General features: G+C 42.9%; 1 protein-coding gene across 1 annotated transcript; it reads left to right on the top strand.

The window, feature by feature from the left end:
- SLBP (stem-loop histone mRNA binding protein) lies at positions 1-13,381 on the top strand. Its single transcript, XM_019478627.2, has 8 exons — positions 1-123; positions 229-354; positions 5,588-5,692; positions 6,710-6,769; positions 6,993-7,124; positions 9,157-9,306; positions 11,263-11,347; positions 12,183-13,381. The coding sequence occupies exons 1-8, from the start codon at positions 56-58 to the stop codon at positions 12,297-12,299; spliced, it is 843 nt and encodes a 280-aa protein (XP_019334172.1). The 5' UTR covers positions 1-55; the 3' UTR covers positions 12,300-13,381.
- Positions 13,382-25,471: the final 12,090 nt, after the last annotated feature.

The raw sequence follows: 25,471 nt of genomic DNA, 5'->3' as shown, positions 1-25,471 counted from the left end.
GTGCGGGGAGAAGGGTGAGGCGACGCGGGACCGCTCAGTCGGCGTCCGGCGGGAGATGCGAATGGAGGGTTCGAGCTGCGCCCCCCGCGCCATGGCCTTCCGCCCGCGCGACAGCGACTGCAGGTCGGGGGCAGGCAGCGGCCGGGCCCTTCCCGCGGGGGGCGGTTGGGGAGGCGGGAAACGTGGGTGGGGAATGGGGGCTCTCTGACGCTTGTCCCGTCCCCGCAGCCCCCCGGCGCCGCCGCGCTGGGCCCACGGCAGGAAGCGCGGAGCCGACGGGAAGCAACGGACGCCGAGCGGGCCTGAGGACGAGGACCAGCCGCGGGCCAGGCCGGCGGGCGGCCGCGCCGAGAGGTGGGTGCTCCTCGGGGCCGGTCTCCCAGGGGGTCGGGTGGCTGCACAGCGCAGCACAATAGGAAACGCCGCCGGGCGGGAGCGAGGGGCCTGTTTATCCGAGCGGGACGCGGGATGGGACCAGTGAAACGGGCCGGGGGTGTGAGCGGAGGGACAAGAAGACCCTGCAGTCCTCCTGCCCGGAGCCGCCTCCCTGTTGGATATGTCACAAGCGTACGCGGGGCCGGGAGCGGGTCGGGTATCTCGCCAGCATCGCCAGGGCCAGGAGTACCGGGGGAGGCTGTACATAAAATGGTGGGAGGGGGCGGGGGGAGGAGTCCTGTGGCCAGGAGCTCAGCAGGAGGCTCTGCAGGAGGTGGCGAAGGGGCCGGGACCCAGGAAAGACGGGCTGGTTTGGCAGCGCGCCGCGGAGAACGGAGGCTGATGGGCTGCCTGCTGCTTGCAGCCCGCACCTCGCGTAGCCCCGGGCGGCGGGCTGTACCCCCCTTGTAAACATCAAGGGCCAGTTGTGAGCCCGGTGCCCCTCAGTCCTGACCCGTTGCCCCCAGTGTGGGGCACGGAGCCCCGGCCAGGCTGGGACTGGGCAGCCTGCAAGGGGGAAACTCACTGATTTCCCCACCTTTTTCTCCTTTTAAAAGAGAATCCATTTTTTAAAGCTTGCTGATCCATTTTTTTTTTTTTTTTTTAAGCTTCTCTGCAACCCTTTCCTATATTCATGGGACCCACTTTTGGTTTGTGAGAGGTGGGTTGAGAGACACTGCTCTAGGGGCCCTGCTGCACCTTCAGATGAAAGCTGAGTAGCTGTTGAGCTGTTCTGTATTTAATAGCAGGAATGGGCCTTTTAATCATGTGATCATGACTTTGTACATGTGGCCTGTCTAAATTTTTTGGGCAATTGGCCAGTTAATTGTATAATGCTGAGGCCTAGCAGTAGATGGTCACCTTGCTGGGGTCACCTGACCCCCAGTTGTTTTTCCTGCTTGGTGCAGGGGGCTTGACCCCATGATTTTCTAAAGTCCTTTCTGGCCCTACAGTCTATAAATCTATATGAAGTTGGGTAGGGGGAAGTGGGGTGCTTGGTCAGGCATTATGACCTTACAGCCACAGCTGTTCCTTTCCCACTGCTCAACTGACAGGGGCAGAGTTCCCCGTCTGCCAAGGTGACTGCAGCACAACGTGATCCAAATGCCAAACCTGGCTCTGGGCTAGTGAAGAGTCCAGTGTTGATATATGCTAGATTTACCAAGACAGGAAACCCTGTTTTCTTCTCTTTGCTTATGAAATCTTATGTACCCGTTTAGGTACCATATTGCAGGAAAAAAATTATAGTTACCTAGCAAACATCTTCATGAATGTGCTCAGAGTTGAGGCACTGTTTCTGTTGCCAGTATAACATTAAGCACATTGCTACTCCATTCTTGCAATCGGTGGCTTCTGTTTTACTTGCTGGGGCTGGCATATAAATAAGAAGCTACACAATTGAAGCTTAACTTCACTTTGAAAAGTGACTAGTATTAGTTCTGTGGTGTTGTCCAGGTGGCCTGTGCATCATAGCCTCAGACATGCTCAATTAACAGAAAAGATGTTTGTTAACATTAGGGATGTGAAACAAGCTGTTAGACTATAATTATATTTAAAACATTAATTGCAATGCATTAATAGTAAACATGGGGCTCAGCCTGGTGGTGAAGGGAAGTGGCCCAGTGCCCCAAGAAGGTGACCAAGCAGGCACTGTGGCTGCCTCATCTGCTTGTCCCTGCTTGCCCCTGCATGAACTCTCTTCAGGAAAAATTGGGAAAAACAGCGCAGCTTTTACTACTGACTGTACTGTCATCTGCCACCACTGAGAATAGGTCCAGCTCCATCATCTTTGGAACCACCCTTCAGGGAGTTGACAGCTGCTGTTAAATCCCCTCTCAGTCTTCTTTTCTCCACACTAAATGAACCCAGTTCCCTCAGCCTTTCATCATAAGTCATGTGTCCCAGCCCCTGAACCATTTTCGTTGCCCTCTGCTGGACTCTCCAACTTTTTCCACATCCTTTCTGTAGTACAAGGCCCAAAACTGAATACAGTACTCCAGATGTGGCCTCACCAGTGAATATAGAGCAGAATAATCACTTCCCTTGACCTGCTGGCAACTCTCCTACCAATGCAGCCCAGTATGCTGTAAGCCTTCTTGGCAACAAGGGCGCATTGCTGGCTCATATTCAGCTTATTGTCCACTGTAACCTCCAGGCCCTTTCCTGCAGAGCTGCTGCCCAGCCAGTCAGCCTGTACTGGTGCATGGGATTGTTCTGTCCTAAGTGCAGGACTTTGCATTTGTCCTTGTTGAACCTCATGAGATTCCTTATGGCTTAATCCTCCAATTTATCTAGGTTACTTTGAATCCTGGCCTTACCCTCCAGTGTATCTACTACTACCTCTTTTCCCCCCCCCCCCCCCCCCCCACATGCTGTCATCTGCAAACTGGCTGAAGGTGCAATCTGTCACATCTTCTAGATTTGTTAATGAAAATATTGAACAAAACCAGGCCCAGGACTGACCCACTCCACTTGATACCAGCTGCCAACTAGACATTGAGCCATTGATTACTACCCTCTAAGCCCAATGATCCAGCCAGTTTTCTATCTACTGTACAGTTCATTCATCCAGCCTGTATTTCCTTAGCTTGCTTGCTAGAGTGTTGTGGGAGACCGTATCAAGAGCCATGCTAAGTCAAGGTATATGTTATGTCTGCTGCTTTTCCCATGCCCATAGAGCCACTTATTTCATCATAGAAAGCGATCCGGTTGGTCAGGCATGCCTTGCCCTTGCTGACTCCATGTTTACTGTTCCTAATCACCTCCAAGTAGATTCTTTAAGGACCTGCTTCATGATTTTTCTAGGGACTGAGGTGAGGTTTACTGGTATGTAATCCCCTGGGTCCTCTTCCTTCCCTTTCTTAAGGATGAATACTATATTTGACTTTTTCCAATCACCTGGGACTTCCCCCAATTGCCATGAGGTTTCAAAGATAATGGCCAGCAATCACATCAGCCAACTCGCTCAACACCCTCAGATGCATTGCGTTTGGCCCCATGGATTTGTACACATCCAGGTTTTCTAAGTAGTCCCTAACATGTTTTACCACTGAGGGCTGCTCACCGAGCTGCAATGCCTGGTGCAGTAGTTTGGGAGCTGACCTGGCCTGTGAAGACTGAGGTAAAAAAGGCATTGAGCACTTCAGCCTTTTCCTCCTCACTTGTCACTAGGGTGCCTCCCCCATTCAGTAGGAGGCTCACACTGTCCCTGACTTTCCTCTTGCTACTGACATGCTTGTAGAAACCATTCTTGTTCCTCTTCATATCCCTTGTTAGCTGCAACTCCAGTTGCACTTTGGCCTTCCTGACTTCATCCCTGCATGCCTGAGCAGCATTTTTATACTCCTCTCAAGTTGTTTGTCCAAGTGTCCCCTTCTTGTAAACTTCCTTTCTGTGGTTAAGCTCACCGAAGAGTTCTCTGCTCAGCCAAGCTGGTCGCGTGCCACATTTACTATTCTTCCTGCACCCTTAGTAAGGTTTCTTTTAAAATACAACTATCTCTCTTGGACTCCTTTTCTCCCAGACTGGCCTCCTGGGAGATCCTGCCCGTCAGTTCCCTGAAGGAGTCAGAGTCGGCTTTTCTGAAGTCCAGGGTCCACGCTGCTGCTCTCCTTTCTTCCTTTTGTCAGGATCCGGAACTCGGTCATATTCTGACTGCTGCCCAACTTACCCTCCACTTCTGTGTCCCCCACCAATTCGTCCCTGTTTCAGAGCAGTAGGTCAAAACTAGAACAGCTCCTAGTTTGGTTTCTCCAACACTTGCGCTAAGGTTCATCTCCAACACTCTCCAAAAACTTCCTGGATTGCCTAACCACTGCTGTATTGCCCTCCCAGCAGATGTCAGGGTGATTTGAAAATCCCTCATGAGAATTGGGATCTGTGATCTGGAAACTTCTGTTAATTGTCTAAAGAAAGGCTCATCTACCTCATCCTCCTGGTCTGGTGGCTTATAGCACACAGCCACCACGACATCACCCTTGTTGCTCACCCCTCTAACCTTAGCCCAGAGAGACTTTCAACAGGCCTGTCTCCAGTTTCATACTGGAGCTCTCAGCAATCATACAGCTCTTTTACATAATGTGCAGCTCCTCCTCCTCTTCTGCCCTCCCTTCCTGAGCAGTTCGTACCCATCCATGACAGTGCTCCAGTCATGCGAGCTTCCACCATGTCTCTGTTATTCCAGCCACATCATAGGTCCTTGACTGTGCAAGGACTTCCAGTTCTTCCTGCTTGTTTCCAGGCTCCGTGCTGTTGTGTACAGAATGGCTTAATGGTTTAAATGCTTTGTAAAGCTGAAAGAAATGTATCAGTGTTTTCAATAAGATGAAGGTTGCAATAGATTGAAAGAGTATATGCACTTAGGCCTGTTTTTTCTTGTAGGTACTGCAATACATGACAAATATAGGTGGAGTAGATATTTAACTGCTGTGAAGTTGTGGTGTTGTTTAAACGGTTGGCAGATATAATTAGAGTGCAAATGGTTAACTTTAAAAAACCCAATATTTACATCCCTAGTTAGCATAAGGTCTTGTAACTTCAATTTAGCAGCAGAAAGTTAAATTGTGTGGACTGTCTACAACAGTAGTTTTCAACCTGGTCCACAGACCCCTGAGCTTTTGTGGATCCCTTAGACAGAGTCTATGAAAGATGACTATGGTCAATCAAAAGTGTGTGAATACCTGTACTTACAATCTAGAGGCATCTGCACCTCCATTCAAAATGTCCAAAGGGGTCCACAAATGAAAAAATGTTGAAGACCACTAATCTACCAGGCAAATTTTCATCTCTGCAACTCTGTTGCCTTTGAGAGTGCTTACATTTATTAACTTCATTAAAATCAAAGCAAAATAGATGTTACCATCTGGCACTGTCATTCTGTTAATAAAAGCAGATAGAAAAGCAGACCTGCACCTTAATGTTCTTGTTAGCCTTCTGGAGTAAACCATGGTGTATCCTAAGCTCTGTCTTACATTTCAGTGGACTGCATAAGGGATTGACTGCCTCCGTGGTGTTTGGGTAAAAAAATAGAATTAAAACTCTTCTTGAGATTGCAATGAGTGTGACTAACTATTTAAATGTTTAATAAGGTTACAGGCAGAAGAACTGGTATAAGATCTAGTTTTCATGCAGGCTGTGTGCTTGTTTGTTTTAGCTTTACAACGCCGGAGGGCCCTGGGCCTTTATCAAGGTGTTCAGACTGGGGAGCTACAGTTGAAGAAGATGAAATGAAGACCAGTGTTAATAAAGAAATTGCAAGGTAATGGGAGTGAGTGGGTTTATTGGTTGGCTTATTAAGAAAAAAATCACATTTGTGATATGGGAATTGAATGATAATATTACTCTATAGTAGAGGTTCCCAAACTTTTTCTTATTGCGTTACCCCCTTCCAGATTTACCAGCTGCCTGCGTACGCCTACTAACATACATCTACTATTTTAGCCCCTTAAATGCCAGTTATTATAATGAAAATTAAATCTACCATTACACAATTTCTCCCACGTAACCCCCCAGAGATGTCTTGCGTACCCCCAGGGGTATGTGTACCACAGTTTGGGATCCCCTGCTTTGCAAAAATAGGTATGATGTTTATAGATACTTTTTTGCGCTTAAGCATTTTAGCTGCAAAATCAAAGACATCCATTTACCTGTGATAACGAGGATCTAACTCTGATTTTCTGTTCTCATGCTGGTTTAGTCTAAGCAGCATAGTAAAAAGTGATGTAGTCTCTTCCTATAAAATGGTGACTAGTATTGCTGAGTTTCTGATGCTGTAGCACATTGGTCAGCAATTTTTGTTAGTGGTGAGCTGTAGTGACCCAGTTCAGATCTGAGGCAGGCCAGCACTTGGACCCTGCCACATGGGTGAAGCTCTCATCCTCGCTGCCACTTCTGTCTGAATCATTTCCCCTTCCTCTCCCCATCCTTCACCAGAAAGCCAGCAAAACCTCCCAGCTGTACAGGCCAAATCCAGTGTCTCTATAGGCTGCAGGTTTTCAACCACTTGTGTAACAAATCCAGAGTTCTCTTTTTCTGAGAGTGTCCATCCCTTGCTTGCTTGTCTTCAAGGTAATTGCTTTATGAGTTTTGGAGTGAGAATGGGGGAAAGATAAATCTCCAGTTTGGCCCTTTCAGTGCCAAGAAATGTTTAATACATTTGAGTTAAACATCACAAAAGCTCTAAAGATTAATAACATGAATGTTGGGGAAATCTACTCAATTAAGGTTATTTTCAAGTAGTTTCCAATGAAGTTGCATTGTATAAAATCTTTTCTAGATATAGAAGAAAGCTTTTGATAAACGAATTTTCAAGAGAAAGGAGGTCCTCTTCTGGAAGGTAAGCATCATTTGATCTCTAGAAACCTAAAAAATATTCTACAGTAATTGCTTGTTTTGAATTCCTTGCATGTTTAGTATTCTTTAACATGCACTTGAAGTAGCCTGTTTTCATAAACTTACTGCAATATTATAATTCCTCAAACTTGAGGGTTTGTTATAAAAACACTGTTTTACATAACTTCTCTTACTGTAAAAATATTTTTGTATTCAATTTTTTTTAGTTCGGATTCAAAGGAGTCTACTGTAGCAGTTGAACTCGAGACAGATGAAGTGGTTCTAATGAGAAGGCAAAAGCAGATAAATTATGGAAAGAACACAATAGCATATGACAGATATATTAAGGAAGTTCCAAGGTAACTTTTATTTGAGGAATTATGAATTTTATATGAAAATTGTGAGCACCCGGCTTTCTCTTATATTTGCATTTAGGCTTGATTTCATACAGATTAGATTCACTGAAAGCTATATAAATGGTATGTTGTCACTCACTTTGCCAGAAGAAACCAGAATCCAGTCCCCTGGTTCTCAACCTCATTAGACTCAAGACACCACTTCCATAGATTTCATACATTTTAGGGGCAGAAGGGACCTATTAGATCACTGAGTCTCACCCTCTGCCCTGGGCAGGAAAGAGTGCTGAGGTCAGATGGTCCCAGCCAGGTGTTTGTCCAATCTCCTTTTAAATACCTCCAAGGAAGGGGATAGCACCTACCTCCCTTCGAAGAGTATTCCATATTTTGGCAACCCTCCCTGTAAAGAATTTTTTCCTGATGTCCAATCTAAATTTGCTCTCCTTTAGTTTGTGGCCATTATTTCTAGTTACCCTTATGGGTGCCCTGGTAAACATCATATCCCCCTGTTTCCTGCTGTGTCCTGTCTGCCAGTCCAAGTTCCTCCTGCTTGTTCCCCCTGCTCCTAGCATTAATGTAGAGACATCTAAGCTCCCCAACAGGGTACCCTTAGTACTTCCCCACCCTGATGCTTAGCAGGGCCCTTGGTACTTACCTGGACTGTTCCAGCACCTGGCTCATGGCTTGTCATTCCTGGCCTCACCCTGTCATCAACATCCCCATCCCGACAAACCTAATTTAAAGCCCTGCATAGGAGATCAGCCAACCTGTAAGAGAACAGACTCTTACCTCTTGGAGAGAGATGTAGCCTGTCTTGTCCAAACAAGGCCCTATCCTGGAAGTACAGGTCGTGGTCAAGGTCACTTGGAATATACTAGCTCTTATCTCTTGTGTGTTTTGACTGCAGACATGTACCATATTTTCTTGCATGCACGCTTTGAGAATACAATATGAACCTTGTTTTTTAAAAAGCAGAGCAAAGAAAAATATTTCCTTGTAATAACTTAATTAGCAGCAGCAAGGGAGCGGAGCCAAATATTTTGCTCCTTGTGAGTTGAGTGCTAATTCTTCTGCCTCTTGCCAGTAAACATGAAAGTAAACTGTTCTGGTGCTATTTCCAGCAGTTCTTTGGGGGGAGGGTGGGGGGGCAGGGGAGTGTGTGTTGTATTCGGGGAAGAAGAGGTGCCAGGGAAACAAAATGATAATAGAGCATTTCTTTGTTGCTAGTTGGACCATAGCAGATTAGAATGTTTTTATATTTGAAATTTCTGGGTATGTCTTGGAAATCGTGTAGATGTTTACATACCTAGTGGCACTCAATATTAGTGCCACTACAAGGATCTAGATGACTCTCAGGATCAAATAGCAGTCTTAGCTTTAAACTTAAATGTAAAATACACTTTTAAATGTTTATTCCATTAAAAAAACTGTGTAGGAACTTACTGTTTATATATGGATTTTGCATATGTATCACTTTAAGGGAGGTACTCTTTTTATGTAGGGTGCATACAGATGTTCAGGGAGGTTTAGTGTAAGTTAGCTTCCTTCCTTGCAGATGCCGACTTCCCCTTCCCACTAGCCCTCCCTTCCCCCCTGCTACTTCCTACTTACCTTGCATCAGGTGGCCATTTTTAACTTGGTCTAGCCTCCCTGAATAGCTGTACCCAGCCACAGTGGAATTAAAATTCTCTCTTGGGTCTTAAATTTTGCTGTCAACTTTTGTAAACCCAATATTGCACTGAAGTATTTGATCATTTGTATTTCTCCCAGGATTGAGGAAGGAAAAACTAAAATCATTCTTTTCTCCATGTTTAAGAGCAGCACTACCAAGCTGCACAGCAGTTGAGAATAGCACTTCATATGCTTGTGACAGAGAAAACAACAAATCGTATCTATGTGCTAAAACCAGTAAAGACCAACCCAAGGCATTGAGTCTGAGACTTAATTGGCTTGCAGTGCTAGGCAAACTGAATTGTTTTAAAGATGGGTTTAACATCATTTTTAAAGTTCTCATGACGGTTTTCTAAATGAATAGGTGTCATCGAATACCAGGGGTCCATCCCAGGACTCCAAACAAATTTAAGAAATATAGCCGCAGATCCTGGGACCAACAGATTAGACTGTGGAAGGTTGCTTTGCATTCTTGGGACCCTCCTGCTGAAGAAGGATGCGACTTGCAAGCAATGTAAGTATCATTTAAGGGAGAGGGGTTTTTTTTTTTCGTTTCATAGTATCATAGGGCTTAGGGTCGGAAGAGGCCTAAACATCATCCGATCTGACGCCCTGCCCAGGGCAGGAATGGGTGCCGGGGTCATATCACCCTAGCCAAATATCTGTCCAGCCTCCTCTTGAAGACCCTCAAGGTAGGAGAGAGTACCACCTCACTTGGGAGCCCATTTCAGAACCTGAGCCTGGTTTGGGTTTTTTTGTTTATAGTTTCCTTAAAATGTTTGACTACAATATGACTTGTCTATACTATACAACTCAGTCTTACATGTTTATTTCATCCAAATTGTTTAAATGGAGGCAAAACAAGAAAACAAGCCTTAACCCAAGGCCATAGAACAGTAACAAGGGCTAATGAAGGTATGGAAGAACTGGAGGACGCAAGGCAAATTTTGTTTCTTTACATTTGTTGTTTGTCTGCCTCAAACGTACTGGTATTGTTGTGCTCTATCACAATCCTAAAACAGGTTTGTGGAGTTTCTGCTTGTCAGCGTATATTAAGAATGTTTGTAAAGAACGCAGGAAGGATATCCTAACTCAAAAATGTTGTGATATTTTAGTTAAAATGATTATTTCATTGTGTGAAACTTAAGCTACAGTTTAAGAATTAATTTTGTACATTCAGACTGCAGTTTTTGTTTTCCAAAAGTAGTCATCCTCAAAATGTGGGTTTATGTAATTCAGCATCATATAGGAAAATTTGTAAATGGAAGGATTAGACCAAATTTCCCTGTATGACATTTGTCTTTACTTCATCCTGTAGATCCCTGCCTTGCTCAAATTTTTCTACACAATACTGATTTAAATTCTTGAAGCCTGGTGCAGCTTGTGCAGTGAATAAGGCCGTATCCTTTGGAATACAATGGGTGTGTCTACATGTGTGCTTTAATGTGCATTAGCCTATTTTGCACATTAAAGCATCACTAATAAAAGTGCTATTTAGTTGATATGCATTAAAATGGGCCAATGCACATTAAGCATCACTTAAAAACTGTGCTCCTTAGTTAATGCACGTTAAGACAGGCTAATGCGCATTTTCTTAGTACGTCAGTATGGAGGTACTAGATTTAATGCATATTAACTAAACTTTGGTAATATATGTGTAGATATGCTCAGTTACTGTGTAATAAGACAAATAATGCATACACACATGGGGGAGGAGGAAAGGGCAGCAAAGGTTATGAGAGCAACCTAAATTTTACCATTTCTGGCTGTTCACAGCTGAGCACTTGAAAATCTTATGAAGTGGAGTGGTACATTTAAAATGCTGAAAGTATGTAGCACAAGCAGCAGTTAAAGAAGAGAAGGTTGTCTTTGTAGTAGTGTGCTGCTGCTGCTTGAGGTTACCTGGTCCATGAGCCAACTTTGAAGGGCTTCCATAGAGAGAGAATTTGGCCTGGCTAACTTGCTTTCCTCACCAGAAGGTAGTTAAGGATTAACTGTACAGTAATTTTTAAATCCAAAACTATTGATTTGAACAGAGTAAATGCTTAGTTTCTGAATTGCCTGTTCAAAACTGCTTTTAAGAAAAATCAAAGCATTTGATTTAGAAACTGTTGTGGGAAAAGCTTAGTTCCCTACTTTACCCTAGTAAATGTGGTGGTGGTGGAGGGGTCATGTCTAAAGATCGAAAACAAATGCATTTACGGCACTCCTAGTAACAAAACAGGCGAGAGAGCTTTATTTTCATTCCCCAATTTCTGGCAGCTGAGGAATTGGACTTTCTTTTTTGCTGCATCTTTCTGGGAGACAGATAAAGAATTCGGGCAACACTGTCTGCTCTCTCCCCATGTTGCTCTAAGTTTCCTCTGGTGGGTGTTGGCAGCCCTCAAATGTCTGGTGGCGATCTTTAAAGAGCAGCTACAGTTAGAGCTTGTATTCAGAGTATAATATTATAACTTTCCTCTTTGTATAGGACTCCTATTGATCTTGGTGAGATGGAAACGGAATCCACAGCAAGTAATTCTACTGAATCTCAAGCAAGTTCTCAAGGCAATGATGTAAGTATAATTTTCTTTTGAACTATTAATTGAAATTACTTCACATCTTTAAACTTGCACTGATTTAAAACTAGCATTTCCAAAGTGTCAGTTGTCCACCAGACTACCCAGGGGTGTGAACAGACTGTTCATTTGTTCTCTGGAGTCTGTGATTTTTATTTTTATTTTAGTTTCTAGCCTGTTAATTAATACCAAATAAATAAAAGGAGGGGAGAGAGGAAGAAGAAGAAAACATTTTGGAAGCATTAAAGTATCACTGATAGAGCAATGTCTTTCTGAGTTCCAGAAAGTAATAAAGAGTAGCTGTTAATTGCATCCTTCAAATGTTAACATTAAATATTTCACTCAAAAGTATGCAAGAAGGGAGAGGTTGCTGTCAAACCATTCATTTTGGCTAGACCATATCAATTAATGAGGCATGATTTATCTAACTTTCAAAAGCTGGACTTCTCACTAAAGTCTGAATGGCAACGCAAGTACTTTGTCCCCCTGTGAGCAATAAACCACAGTACAGGACAGTATGTTTCACTGTCCTTGTCCTGCTTCCAGGCTTGTTCCTTCCTCTGATGCAGTGCATGCATGTAGTGCTGTAATGCTGTACCCGACTATCTGACCAACCCCTAAGTTTACAACTGCAAAGGCACATTCTTGAAAGATGGTGATATTGTAAACACTTACTTAAACCTTTTCAGTTTTAAACTAGCTTTGGCTTATTAACATCTAAAATGTAATATATTAATAAAATTGTATTCTAAATAAGTTGCAGAAATAATGAATCCTGATGGTGAAATGTGAGCTGCATTCTGACCTTGCTTATTCACTAATTGTGTTTTAGGATACCTATTCTGGCACTCCCACTAAGGTTAGACATGTTGACTATCAAGTGGAAGGTGAATTTGACCTGGAGGCATGTTTGAGTGAGCCACTTAAAGACTTCAATTCTGTGAGCTAAACAGCATTCTTTCCCAGGAGTCTGCACATGTTATTTTTAAAGATTTGGTGGAGTATTAACAACCTAGATGCTCTCTGCTGGTTGATAACAGAATTTGAACAAAGTTAAGGGTTGCTTCCAAAGTTGTGGTTTATTTTAATTATTTTTCTGGACCAAATTTGTCAAAGAATAGAACTTAAGCTGTGTAACTTCCAGTTTGTCTTTTTAATATATGTATATCAGTTGTTTTTATAAGACTTTTTATAATAGAAGCCAGCCAGACTGTTGCCCTTCAGCAAACTTAAGTAGCTGGGTGAAATATCAAGTTGTTTTTCCTGTCCATAAGTAAGTTTATAGTTTGTGCTATTTTGGCAGTCAGCAGAGCAACTCCTTATCCTCAGAAAAGGGTCAGGATATGCAAGTATATTTGAGCATTTGTGCACTGCCCTGCTGCATGCACAGGCTTGACCACAAAGGCCTACCTTGCAGGCACTTCTTGAAGCCATGGCCTTGTAATGCTGCCAATCAGTGTTGATAAACTGAAACTTAAGGCAGCTAGAGTGGCCTGTATTAACTAGCTTATGATCAGATTTGAAACGTTCTGTCTGAAGGTAGTTTCCAGCATCGCCTAGTCCTTAATGTTTTTGGCACGATATCCTATCAATGACAGACCTGTGTAAATAGTTTTGTTCTTGAGGTTTTCGTTTTGCGTGACTTTTTTTTTCCAAATGAGAGAAATTCGCTTAATGCTCTTTTGTAAAGATGGGGAAAAGAAAATAGTACAAGATAAATGAGGCTTTAGTATAGTGAAAGAAACAAGCAAGCAACAACAGAATCCTGGAATTGTGGCAGTAGTGTTTTAAGAAACAGTAGTCATTTGGTACTTGTAAATAGTCATGGATATTCAATTTGTTTAACACCTGCAGGAAAAAAGCATCTATCTAGGGAAAGCGCTTGATTTTTTTTTTTTTTTTAACTGCTTTAATGTAAAGCTGTTGTAAATGATACCTTTTTGTACAGACTTTCTGCTGAAAGCAGTTAATGTTTCTATTGCTTTTTGTATGAGACGGTGTTTTTAAAAAATAAATGTACATGTAACTTAACCTGTGACTTGTAATTCTCATTTCACGCTTCATTTTCCTGTTAACCGCCCCCTCCCCACCCCCTGGGTTCTTGACAAAGCTGGATCATAGTGACCCATAGGTGCATCGTTATGATTCTACGTAATAACTTCTCCTTTTTTCCAGTTGGTTCAATTGGTTTTTTGAACCTAGGAAACTGCAAGTTTGACTGTCTTTTTTTTTTTTCCTAACTCTTTAATGTATTTGTAATATCAGAATGTGGCTGGCTTGTACATATGTGTTAGTAGAGACACTGCATGATTACTTTTTTACAGGACCCTGGTCTTATTCAGTAGAGCTGTGTGATCTGGGCAGGAGGATGAATTGGGGTTATGTACTGTACTGAAAGAAGCTGTCCATAGGACTCCATCACACTTGTTGCAGAAGCTGGATAGTGTGTGGCTGGATTTTGTTCATGAGGCCAATGGCTGCAGAAAGAAAGGATGATCTTGGAGCTGAGACTGTTGAATGTTAACCTGGAGTACTGGATTCTGTCCTGTCCTCTTTCAGAGTTCCTTTATGATGTGAAGAAAGTTGAATTACTTAAATAGGCAGGTGATAATTAGGTGTTCTCTTTTTCTGGGTGCCAACCAGAAGCCATGGGCCTGCGTATGTACAGTTGCAGCTGATCACTGGAAGCTGTGCTTTGAACGTTACTATATTTAATGCTTAAGTGTTCTGAAAAAAATCTGGTTATAGGTGCCTTAAATCAAAGACACAAAATTAATGGACATTTCATTCTGCATCCACTTGCCATTTACAAAATGATGATGGTCCCTTGCTCTTCTTTCTCTAGTGTTGTACAGTTCTGAGCCATCCAGATACTATAGTGATAGGCACCATAAGCCTGTGATGAAACTACAAAATCTGTGTTCGGACGGAATCTAAACCTGGTGCTGTGAATAAGCAAGATTGCCATATATTGAATAATAAGTAAAATTAGAATATTGAATGAGATTCTATCCTGTTCGCTGAATGATGTATACATTTTGTAGGGGAAAAATGTATAAATAACCTAAGTAAGTCTGCCATACTGCATACATGCATTAGGCCTGAGCTTATCTCAGGGTGGGTGGCAGCAGCACTGGGATGAGGGTGGGATATGGTGAATCTTGGGGTGGCTGCAGCCCCTCCATAGCCCCATTCCCAGTGCTGCCAGCACCTGCCCCAAGGACAGCCCTGGCCCAAATCCCCCCCCCTTCCCACACTGGGAAGAGCCCAGCACTGCCCCAGTCCACAGCAGCAGCCACCCTGCCCTGTGCAGTTCTAGGGCATGCCCCACCATGCCCTTCTAGGGTGCGTGCAGCGGCAGGAGCTGCCCCCTCCCATGGATGAGCCACAGCTCCATCCCACACCTTACCCCTCCCCAGCTGTGCAGTGCCTGCCCCAGCCCCACTCCTCCCTCACTGCAGGGGCCTTTAATCTGTTCCCCATGCCCCTTCCCTTCCCCCTCTGCTTCCACCACAGCAGACTTGCCAGCTGCACACAACTCTTCAAGCTTCCTGGCTGCGTATTGGAAATCAGGTCAGTATTGGCTGACATGCCTCCTTAAAAATTGCCTATTGGTATCGGCCCCCAAAATCTCTATTGGTGCACCCCTAGAATTAATTTGTTGCCTAAGACCTTAGGCTTCTAAGGAGTCTCTTGTGCAGCACCCATCTCATGAATATGCTACTATTATTCAGAACACCCTCCATCTCAATCAATATACTATAGTGTTGGATCTGAAAGCACTAAAACTACCAAACTGAATTGCCACCAAGTTGCTGAACCTTCAAAAAACAATCAAAACTAGGGCAGAACTGGGAACAGGCTGCAGAATTAGTGACTGAGGTCCTTTCCCAACTATTCTGATTCAGGCCCCTACATAGTAAGCAACTCTTTCTTTTCAAATACTGAAACCATTTTCTTGGTTTTTCTTTCCATAAATTACTTTTTAGATAGACTCATCAAATATTTATCCATATGGATCTCATGCTTGGTTCTATCGTGCATGCACAAGCTATTATAAATTTTTTGGGCAGCAGTATCCGCTGGTGCTGCATTTGCATCTGTGCATCATTCTATCTGAAGGCCCCTGGTTGAAACCCTTTTTTTCTTCAGACCTTCAAAATAATATTAGCATCAGTTAGAATTCTTGTAGTGTCACCATTTCTCTGTGATTTAAATGTGACGGGTAATTATTTAATCTAGGTAGGCTGTTAATCTACTTTTACTTTCTTTAAAGAGGGCTCAGTCTTCTGCTCTCTTAGTCTTAAATAAATACAGTGGTTTCTACTATAAATCCAAGACTAGGTTGTTTTTCCTCTGTTCAGCAGGAGGGTGGGGGAAGAAACCTTGTCTTAGATTTGAGTACTGGCCTGGGGCAGGCAGCTGCTGCAACTCCAACCCTGACCCAAGTGAGATCACGCTATGCGGGGTTGGCAGCATGCAGGGGAAATGTTTGATACACTGGGCTGTGGAAAGCATGAGATGTTCATAATTTTCCATGTATAGAACCTAATAACTGAGAGTTTGTCTTGGATTTAGGTAAACAGAGTAACTAGATTTTAAGCGTGCACTCGAGGCTTCTGTGGCACTCAAGATGGGTACTCCCGTCCTCTTATACTACTTTGGCAAAAATAGCGCTGACCTTAGAGATGTCTCTAAATATAACTTTTCTGTAGCACTCCAGTGCTTCCTTAGACACCGAGGAGATGACAAAGACAAAATCAACAAAAAGTTTCAGCCAAAAAAAGAGTGAAAGTTGTGTGGTTTTTTTTTTTGTTTTTTTTTAAATGTCAAAGCATTGCTTTTTGACAGTTTTTTTTTTTTAATTGGACCAATTTTATACAGTCAATCCAATAAAAGGTATCATCCAAAAGCCCTTGCTTCTTGCATATTTCCTAAGCTACGACAATGTACTAACTCTGTTAAAACATTGTTTTGACGTTTTCTAAATTAAACAGTCCCAGCATTTCTAAATATTTTAACATGTTCATAACGTTTTATTTAAAGTTGACCTCATTAAACTTCTTGTCTCTTAACTTGAACATGAAACACAACCAGGTCTGGAGTCTAGCAAAACATTGAATTAACAAAAAGCAAATTTTTCTTCTGTTACAAGGGAGAGGGAAAAAGGCCAGCGTTCACTTCAGTTTTAGTTGAACTGTTGGTGGGGGGGGTTTGGCTTTTTTTTGTTTTTGTTTTTTTGGGGGGTTTTTGTCCAAAAAGTCTGTATTTGCGCAACTCTAATCAACTGAAGCACTTTTGAACTGGTGTGTAGGTACTACCCACCTTCAGCTGCATAACTTGAAAAGGTCTCGCAAGTTGATTCTCGTACATCAGTCCTGAAGGTCTTGGAGGGATCTCTGGCTTGGATCAGTTTGTTAGTTTGTGGTGCTGCTCATTCCCTGTGTCATTTGGACTCTGGCTTGTTTAGCATCCATTAGTTGCATCAGGATTTATTTAGCAGCCATAACTTCACGTGGCTCTTCCGTCCAAGACTGCATTGTGTTTCCTTACTCCACAGTGGATACATTACTGAAGGGTGTAAATAGTGCCCCTCCACTCTGCCTACCCTTCTCCCCCTGCCACTTGATTTTTAGGAGCCCCTTCTTGGTACCTTCAAAATAATGTTAACAGTGTTGGTGAGACCTCAGTCAGAGCCCTTTTAGCTGTTGATTGATGAGGATTATCTTTTTAATAATTATCTCTGCTTGAAGGAATGCCCTCACATTGGCTTCCCTTTTCCTAGTTTTATGAAACACTATGTTTTACTCTTGAGGCTCGTGCTGAATCCTGTGGGGACCAATTCATCTTTTAGATTTCCTTCTTAAAGTTCATCCACCCTCTGGGCATAGTGAAACTTCACACACTTGATGTCATAAAAAAACACTATCGCATTACCTTAACGGGACAAAAAACATCCAGGAACACATCTTGGACTGCAAGTCTTTGGAGATAATGTCTTAAAATTTTAGACCTTAACAAACCAATAGATGTTTGTAATCTGGCTTTCTCTCTCTCATGGGCTACCAAATTTTTGTGACTACCACAAACCTCCAAGTAAGACATGCACCTTGTTTGGGGGAGATGGAATGAAAAGAGAGATTTACCTGATACAGCATGGGCCTACTGGGCACTTATACACCTGAAGAATCTCTCTAATTAGCACGTCAGAGCAGACTCAATTAATCGAGTCCAACAGTCTCTGTGTCATGTAGATGTCAGCATCCCCCCCTTCCTGTTTCAAAATGGCAATGGGGACACTAACTAAAACTCGTTCGACAAGCTTTAAAGTGCCCTCGTGTGATGCTGTGGGAGCTTTAATTAGAGCAGATCTGAGAGCTGCTCTTAATTTAAAGTGCCCCCCTCGCAAAGCATGTGTATATATAGATGCCCATTGTGGCTGAGTGCTGGCTGCGTGCAGGGCTGGTGGGATCCAGGTATCAGCATCGCTCATTCTGTCATTGCCACGGCACAGCTATAACCCTGTGACTGCCCCTGCTGAGTTGGCAGCAGCTTTTGGCAGTGGCTGTGATATTTACCATTGGGCTAGAAGTGCCGGAGGAAAAGAAATATCTGCAATCCTTCTGTTCAATAGCCATGAATAGACCTATCATCCATGAATTTATCCCAGTCCCTTTTTGAACTTGGCTACGCATCTACCGTCACCACCTCCTGTGGCAATGCATTCTACAAGTTAACTGCATGTTGCATAATAAGTGCTTTTTCTCATTCGTTTTAAACCTGTTGTCTACTAATTTCATTCAGTGTCTGTTTAGTTTTAGTATTCTGGGACTTGGTGAGAAACAGTTCCCTTTTGGTCCACACCCCTCATGTTTTTATAGACCTCCATCACAGAAATTCAGGGCTGGAAGGGACCTCGACAGATCGAGTCCAGCCCCCCTGCTCTGGGCAGGAATACTGCTGAGATCAAATGATCCCAGTCGGGTGTCGGTCCAGTCTCCTTTTGAAGACTTCCAAGATCATATCCCTCTTTAGCCTTCCTCTTTCCAACCTGAAGTTTTCTAGCCGCCTTAATCTGGCCTGGTAAGGCAACTGCTTCATGCTTTTGATCATTTTGGTTGCCCTTCTCTGTACTTTTCTCTAATTCTCCTACATACCTTTTGAGATGTGGGGACCAGAACTGCACACAGTATCCAAAATGTGGGTGCAGCATGGATTTGTTTTATGATGTTCTCTGTTTTAATTTTAATTCCCTTCTAAATGCTGCCCATCATTTTATTGGGTGTTTTGGTCACTACTGCTGATGTTGCACAGATCCCTGTAGGACCCCACGTTTGACCTTCCTCTATCCTGAAAAGTGACCATGTAGTCCTACTCTTTGCTTCCTATCTTTTAACTGACCCTCAATCCACAAAATAATCTTCCTTCCAATCCCCTAGCAATGCATTTTTATAAAGCCTTTCAGTTAGGGACCTTATTGAATACTTTCTGCAGGTCCAAATATATTATGTCAACTGGATCCACCTTGTCCACATGCTTGTGGATGCCCTCAAAGGGCTCCAGCAGACTGGGGAGGCAGGATATCTTTTTACAAAAGCCATGTTGACTCTTCTGTAGCCGATCATATTTGTCCACACGACGGCTGATTTTTTTTATCCTTTATTATAGTTTTTACCAACTTGCCAGGGTGGAAGTGAGACTTGCTGCTCCGAGTTTGCTTCTGCAGCCCTTTTTTGAATGGCAGGAAACTAATTAAGTGAAATATGTCTAGAAGCCTGCAATAAGTGAACAGATCCGCCCTTCACAGAGGAGATAAAAATGTCCAAAAGCTCAATGTCCATGTCAATGTGACATTATGGAAAACTGTTCCCCAGATGGGGCTATTGACATTATCTTGGGAGCGTGGGCAAGACCCACCAGCCAGACATCTAAGAAAAAGGATTTAGTCTATTGCCTTAGAGCACAGATTCACCTGGTTTGGTAAAGTAATATCATTGCAGAGGTTATTAAAATAGGTTTCCAGCTCTGTACAAGTAAGTTATGAGAGCTACGTTGGAGGTACCCAGCCATATTAGAGATCCTTCCACTGGAGCACTAAAAAATTCAGCTGTCTGGAATTGGGAAGGTGGATATGTGTAGTTTGCTGTACACTTTTACAAGACACCTTTCTTAGACTCTTCCAGATATGATACCCATTTTGGGAGGGCTATCCTACCATCCTTGTTGAAGCTGGATTCTTAGCAGCCACCTCTGGTAAATAGACAACTGCATCTTATCCACTAAGATCCATGTGCTAAATACTCAAAGGAATGTGTAGTTATTTAGTAACAGTACCTGGACACTTCACCATAATGGAGGTTTTCAAGATATGCTGGCCACAAACTCACGCTCCTTTTGTACCCAATGGAGCTTTTCTCTGGGATCATATTGGTGAAGGAAATGAGGAGCCCGTGGGCACTTCCACCCCTTATGTCCTCAGGTGAAGTGCCAGATGTTATACTAGTGCACACTGCTAGCCAAAATAGTGTGCTTTTGTGTACAAGGGGCACACATGAGATAAATATCTCCATTCAGCACATTTTTAATCTTTGTCCAAGTTTTGCAAACTAAAATACAAAACAATGCACCTCTGATTTAACAAAATGGTAATAGTAGCGACCTGACTGGAAGCTGTAATTCACTGTAAAGCACTGCAGTGTCTTCAGAAAGATGGCACTGGTAGGAGTCATCTCGGGGCTTAGAAAGTCAATTGGCTTATTATTAAACTGCATCACTTCTAAGTTTCTGCATTGAAATCTTTCCTTTGGCACTTGCCTTGATCAGAGAGTTGGTGCTCAGGGACTACTCTGAGACGGAAGCAAAGAGGTTTCTGTCTGCTGCTCCTCTTACAGTCTTCATTGCACATGAGCAAGGAGAGGAGTGAAAAAGGCCAGTAGCTGTAATTGTGACGGCCGTGGCGACACTTCTGAGCTTGTGCCGCGTGCCCAGCGGAACAGGAATGCAGGCTGATAAGACCCATTCCAGGTAACTCAGGTAACCTTTATGTTTGCTCCATTGACTGTCTGTGCTCTGGTTATCTGGGCTCTTTTCAAAAGTGCCCATTAACCTTGTGTATTCTTGTGTGCTTTGTCTTGGATGCTTTGAGCTTGATTTTCAGAGGTATTTAGCCCTCAAAACCAGGGATGATCCAGTGATTTATGACACTACCCTAGGTCTTGCCTAGGCTTAAGTCCTTGCTCCCTCAAAGACTTCCCATGTGTCCTTGAGCAAATTCCTTAGTCTCTCTATGGCACAGTTCCATATATGTAAAACAGTGGTAATAACAGCTCCCTCCTTCACATTGGTGGTGTTGGGATAGAGACATTTACCTGATAAAGAATCACGAAGAACGCCAACTTCGGCATGTTGCTAATATGAATAGAAGATCTTGATAGATTGTCATAGAAGCAAGTTTTGAGTTAATCATCATTGAACCAGGTGCCATGCGAGTTCTTTTGGGAAGTCCTAGTATGTATTATCAGAATATTTTTACTGGATGATAGAGCACTGTTTGATGGATATCTGCATTAACAGAATGGCTCCTTTTTGTGTAGTAGCCATGTGTTTTGTCCAGACATTCATGAACTTTCTGACTTTACTTCTGAGTTTTATCCTGTGAAAACATCTGGTTTTGACCAAAAAAGTCTGCTGTAAAAGGAGAGGCTTGTCATCACTTTGAGCAGGGACAGGCTAATTTTTACCTGTTTGTAAAGAATAAATATAGCATATTTGGAGTGCACTACAAATGAAAAATTGGTTGGAGAAGCCAGCAGTGTAAGTGGGAAATGTCCATTGGATCCATCCAGCATTCACTTGTCATAACATCTGGGTGATACCTAACTCTGCAATGTATTGAAATATAATCCAAATACAGTATCTGTCATTTTTACCCATCATTATATATTTGGCTCAAGCATTGCTGATGCTGGCTTCCTTCATTCTTTGAACATAATACTTGTAATACTTGAATCATGTTCAGATTCAATAGGAAACTAATTTAACCAAATAGCTGCTGCTCAAGTTGTCGCTTGAGCTTTAAGCTGAAACTTTGAGCTTTCTTCTTAGGTTAATTTGGGTTTACTGTATTAGGAGCTTTCTATCTGCTGAAGTCTCTATGGAAACACATTCCTGAAAGGTATTGAAAAACACTCATTATTAGTAAATACAAAGTCCCCTTGTGTGTTCTGTTTCGTTTCTTCTGAGAAATGTGTTGTTTCCAGAAATATGAGTGTAATACAGAAATGGAGGACATAATGTCTGCATCTGCTCTTTCAGCCAGCTTTCATCTGCTGGAATCAAAGTAACTTCACAATACTGCAGAGGGCAGTAAAAGTGCATGTTTAATTGCACACGCACACAAAAGAAACCTCAGAGTTGCTTTACATTTGTTGTAAATGCCAGGAATCTAATTATACTTACTGATTCTGACCTTAAGAGCAACCCAGAGTCCCCAAAAAATCCCTTCAAGTCTGTCATCTTTCCCTTTTCTTTCCACTTCCAGTTTCACTTGATCTTAAGCCCATTATGGCATAGAAGGGGGATAATAGTAACTTAATAGAAAAGAAGAGGAAAAGAGGGAAAATGTGGTCTGAGAAAACCAAGATTTTCTTGACAACTATGCATGCTCCTTTCCACGGTTAAATCCATCCTGCTACTTACTCGAAATATCTCAAAATGCTTACTGTAATTACTTTGCAGAGCATTTTGTTTCTTTAAGCAAAAGGTAAGTGGAATTTGCACACCCCAAAATAATTCAGTTTAGAATAATATCCCCCAGATGGTTGTTACAGAAGCTGCCTTGACAGCAGTGATTTCATTAAATTACAACCTACTTTATGGGTGGCAAGAGATAAAACGGGGCTTTTTGGAGGGCTGTTTTAAACATGGGTATTGTCAGGGGAAGGACTGCAATTTCAGATCATAGCTGTATTCTCCAGCCATCGTAGCTAGTAATTTTATCAAAACAGTGTACTAAGAGTCTTACTCCATAGGTTAGAAGCAGCTGCATTGAATGAAACACACATCGGACTGCTGGAAGCAAAAAAGAGCAGAGTTCTTCAAAAGGTGGCGGATGTAAAGCTGAATGGTCTTGGGACAAAGGCAGAAGTTAGTAGGAGAGCAGAATGTGATATCAAGGTTGTAAAGTATAGTAAACCTTAAGTATCACCTCGATGGTGATATGGTATAGTATTTACTTGCTTTCCCTTGACCAAAGTTTTGGTAAGAGGAGAAGAGGCAAAGGAAATGAGAGACCAGAGGACATCACATGGTATGAGCCATTTTCAGGAAATTCAAGAAAGATGGAATGGAAAAAAAAAATCTAGATTAGCGTTATCTCTAAAGGTCACACAAAGTACATTTAGTGGTTGAAATGAGACTAATTTTAGACAAGATACAGCTTGTCTAGGGGACAATAATAAGCATATGAATATTAATTAGAGCTCTTTTATAACTTCATTTGAAACCTAGGTTAGAAGTCCTTTTCCCTAATGGGCTGGTTACCTGTAAGAGGCTTTTTACGACTTGGAGAACTTAAAATTAAGTTCTCTCAAATATTAACAAGATGGTTATTTCTTTAGATGAATGTGCACTTTCTAGAATTTTAGTCATTTGCTTGATATGCCTTATTGGTACTGTGTGGTCATTTAGAACATTTCTGTATTTCATTATTCAATTTACTATTAAAATATATCTACATTTGTTGGTGTGTTCTGTGTTTATTTTTGGTGGCACTGGCCCTTTGAACTTTTCTTGATATTTTTTTTTTTCCACAATATAGCTTAGGGTCAACTAGGCACAAGATTGGCTACAAGCAAAAAGATTATGAAGGTAGAAATGCTACAGAAGACAAGAGGACAGGACACCAGAGACTGCCAATGCAGCCAGGGTTGCTCCAACTGAGAGGCTGACCATTACTTCAAAGGATGGATATTGTATGCAAGGACATGACCAAGATGGGCTTAATGGAAGAGTAAATCCTGGAGAGGAATGAATGGTGATGCACTGCTTCCCAAGTCTCAGTGATATTTTGGAATGAAAGAAGGGATCCCCCAACTGTGGCTTCTATGATGGGGGAAAAAGACTGCACACCTCATTAAGCTACTATGCGTAATTATGCCTGTAATATAGTAAATAAGGGAGAACTCGTTGACCAAAGTCATCTGGAGTTTATCAGAAGTTTTTGAAATTTCTTCACAAGAGGCTGCTGAAGAAAATGAATAGTCACAGTGGGAGGCAAAGCAGGATCATGCACTAGAAGGTGGTGAAGTCCTTGTTGACATTGCTATATCAGCCAGAGGTGTGAAAAGATCCCACAGCTGGCATACCTTTGCCAGCAAACTCCCCTGTGTGGCTGCTGGCTTCTCCTAGCAGAGCTTGTCATCCAGGGAAGCTGGTATTGCTTTGCTGACAGAAAAAATTCCTTCTGGTGTCTACATACCAAGAGCTATCTACACACCAGGAAGCCTGGCTGCCTTAACGTTGCCACCACAATAGCAGCAGTTCCCACAGAGTAGATGAAGCCTAAGGAATAGGAGACATCAAACAAAAATAAATTAACCGTTTTCACCACAACAATAGATTAAATGAAGGCGACCAGGACCTTCCGTGTTGGAACTGCTGGTTTTCGATACACATCAATTATACAGAAAAGACAGTGAGGTATGAAGTGGGAAAATTTGTAGATGGTACAAGTAAGTGATTTGGGTTAGTTAAGACTGGAAAAGACTGCAAGAAACTTCAGAGGCACCCAATCAAATTGGGGAAATCGATGACGAGGTGAAATTCAAAATGAATTAATTCAGAAGGTAATGTACATGAGAAGAAATGATTTGGACTAGATTTCTTAGACGTTAGGGCTGGAAGGGACCTTGCATGATCATCAGGTCCAGCCACCTGCCCAAGGGATAGGAAGTCAGCTCGGGTCAGACCCCAGCAAGATAAGCATCCAAGCATTTCTTAAAGGTATCCAGAGTAGGTGCTCGCACCGTTTCTGGGGGGAGTCTATTCCAGACTCTGGAGACTCAGATGGTAAAGAAGTTTTTCCTTATGTCCAGTAGAAATGATCTTCCAGCAATTTGTGACCATTAGACCTTGTCTTCCCTTGGGGGAGGTGCCCTGGTGAACAGACGTTCCACCAGTTCCTGATGCACACTCCTTATGTACTTACAGGCTGCCACCGAGTCCTCCCTGAGCTTTCGCTTCTCCAGGCTGAAGAGTCCCATGGCTCTCAGTCTCTCCTCATAAGGCCTGTTCTCTTGACCTCTAATCATGCATGTGGCTCTCCTCTGACCTCTCTCAAGCTTACCCACATCCTTTCTGAAGTGTGGGGTCCAGAATTGGACTCCAGCTACGGCCTCGCCAAGGCCGAGTAAAGTGGGAGGAGGACTTCTTGGGTCTTGCTTGAGATGCATAGGTAGGTGCAAGCTGGAGTTTTATCTGCTTTGCCGGCTGTGGCATCACATTGGTGGCTCACGTTCATCTTGTGATCGGTCATGACCCCCTGAGTCTCCTTCAGTTGTGGTGCTAGTGAGTGTAGCACTGCTGAGCCTATAAGTATAATGTGCGTTCTTTCTCCCCAGTTGGAGCACCTTGCATTTTTCTGTGTTGAATGTCATCGGGTTTTGTTCCGCCCACCTTGCGAGCCTGTCCAGGTCATCCTGAATCGCTAGCCTATCCTCTAGCATGACCACACTTCTGCATAATTTGGTGTAGTCTGCAAACTTAGCCAGTCCGCTTCTGACACCTGAATCCAGATAATTTATGAATATATTAAAAAGTACTGGTTCAAGAACTGAACCCTGGGGAATGCCACTGGTCACCATGCACCACATGGACTCGGTTCCATCAACTATTGCTCTCTGGATCCAACCACAGAGCTAGTTCTCCAGCCATCAGACCGTAAGGGTGTCAAGGCCGCAGTTCCCAATTTTACCATGAGGATATCATGGGAGACCAAGTCAAAGTCTTTTCTGAAATTCAAATATATGACATCAACCTCTTCTCCTTTGTCCAGGTGATGCATCACCTGGTCGTAGAAGGAAATCAGGTTGGTCAGGCAAAGACCTACCTGCAACAAAGCCA

The sequence above is a fragment of the Alligator mississippiensis genome, chromosome 2, assembly GCF_030867095.1.
Source record: "Alligator mississippiensis isolate rAllMis1 chromosome 2, rAllMis1, whole genome shotgun sequence".
NCBI classification, from domain to species: Eukaryota; Metazoa; Chordata; order Crocodylia; family Alligatoridae; genus Alligator; species Alligator mississippiensis.
Note: the sequence above shows the minus strand (reverse complement) of the source record. Positions and strands in the feature narration are given on the sequence as shown.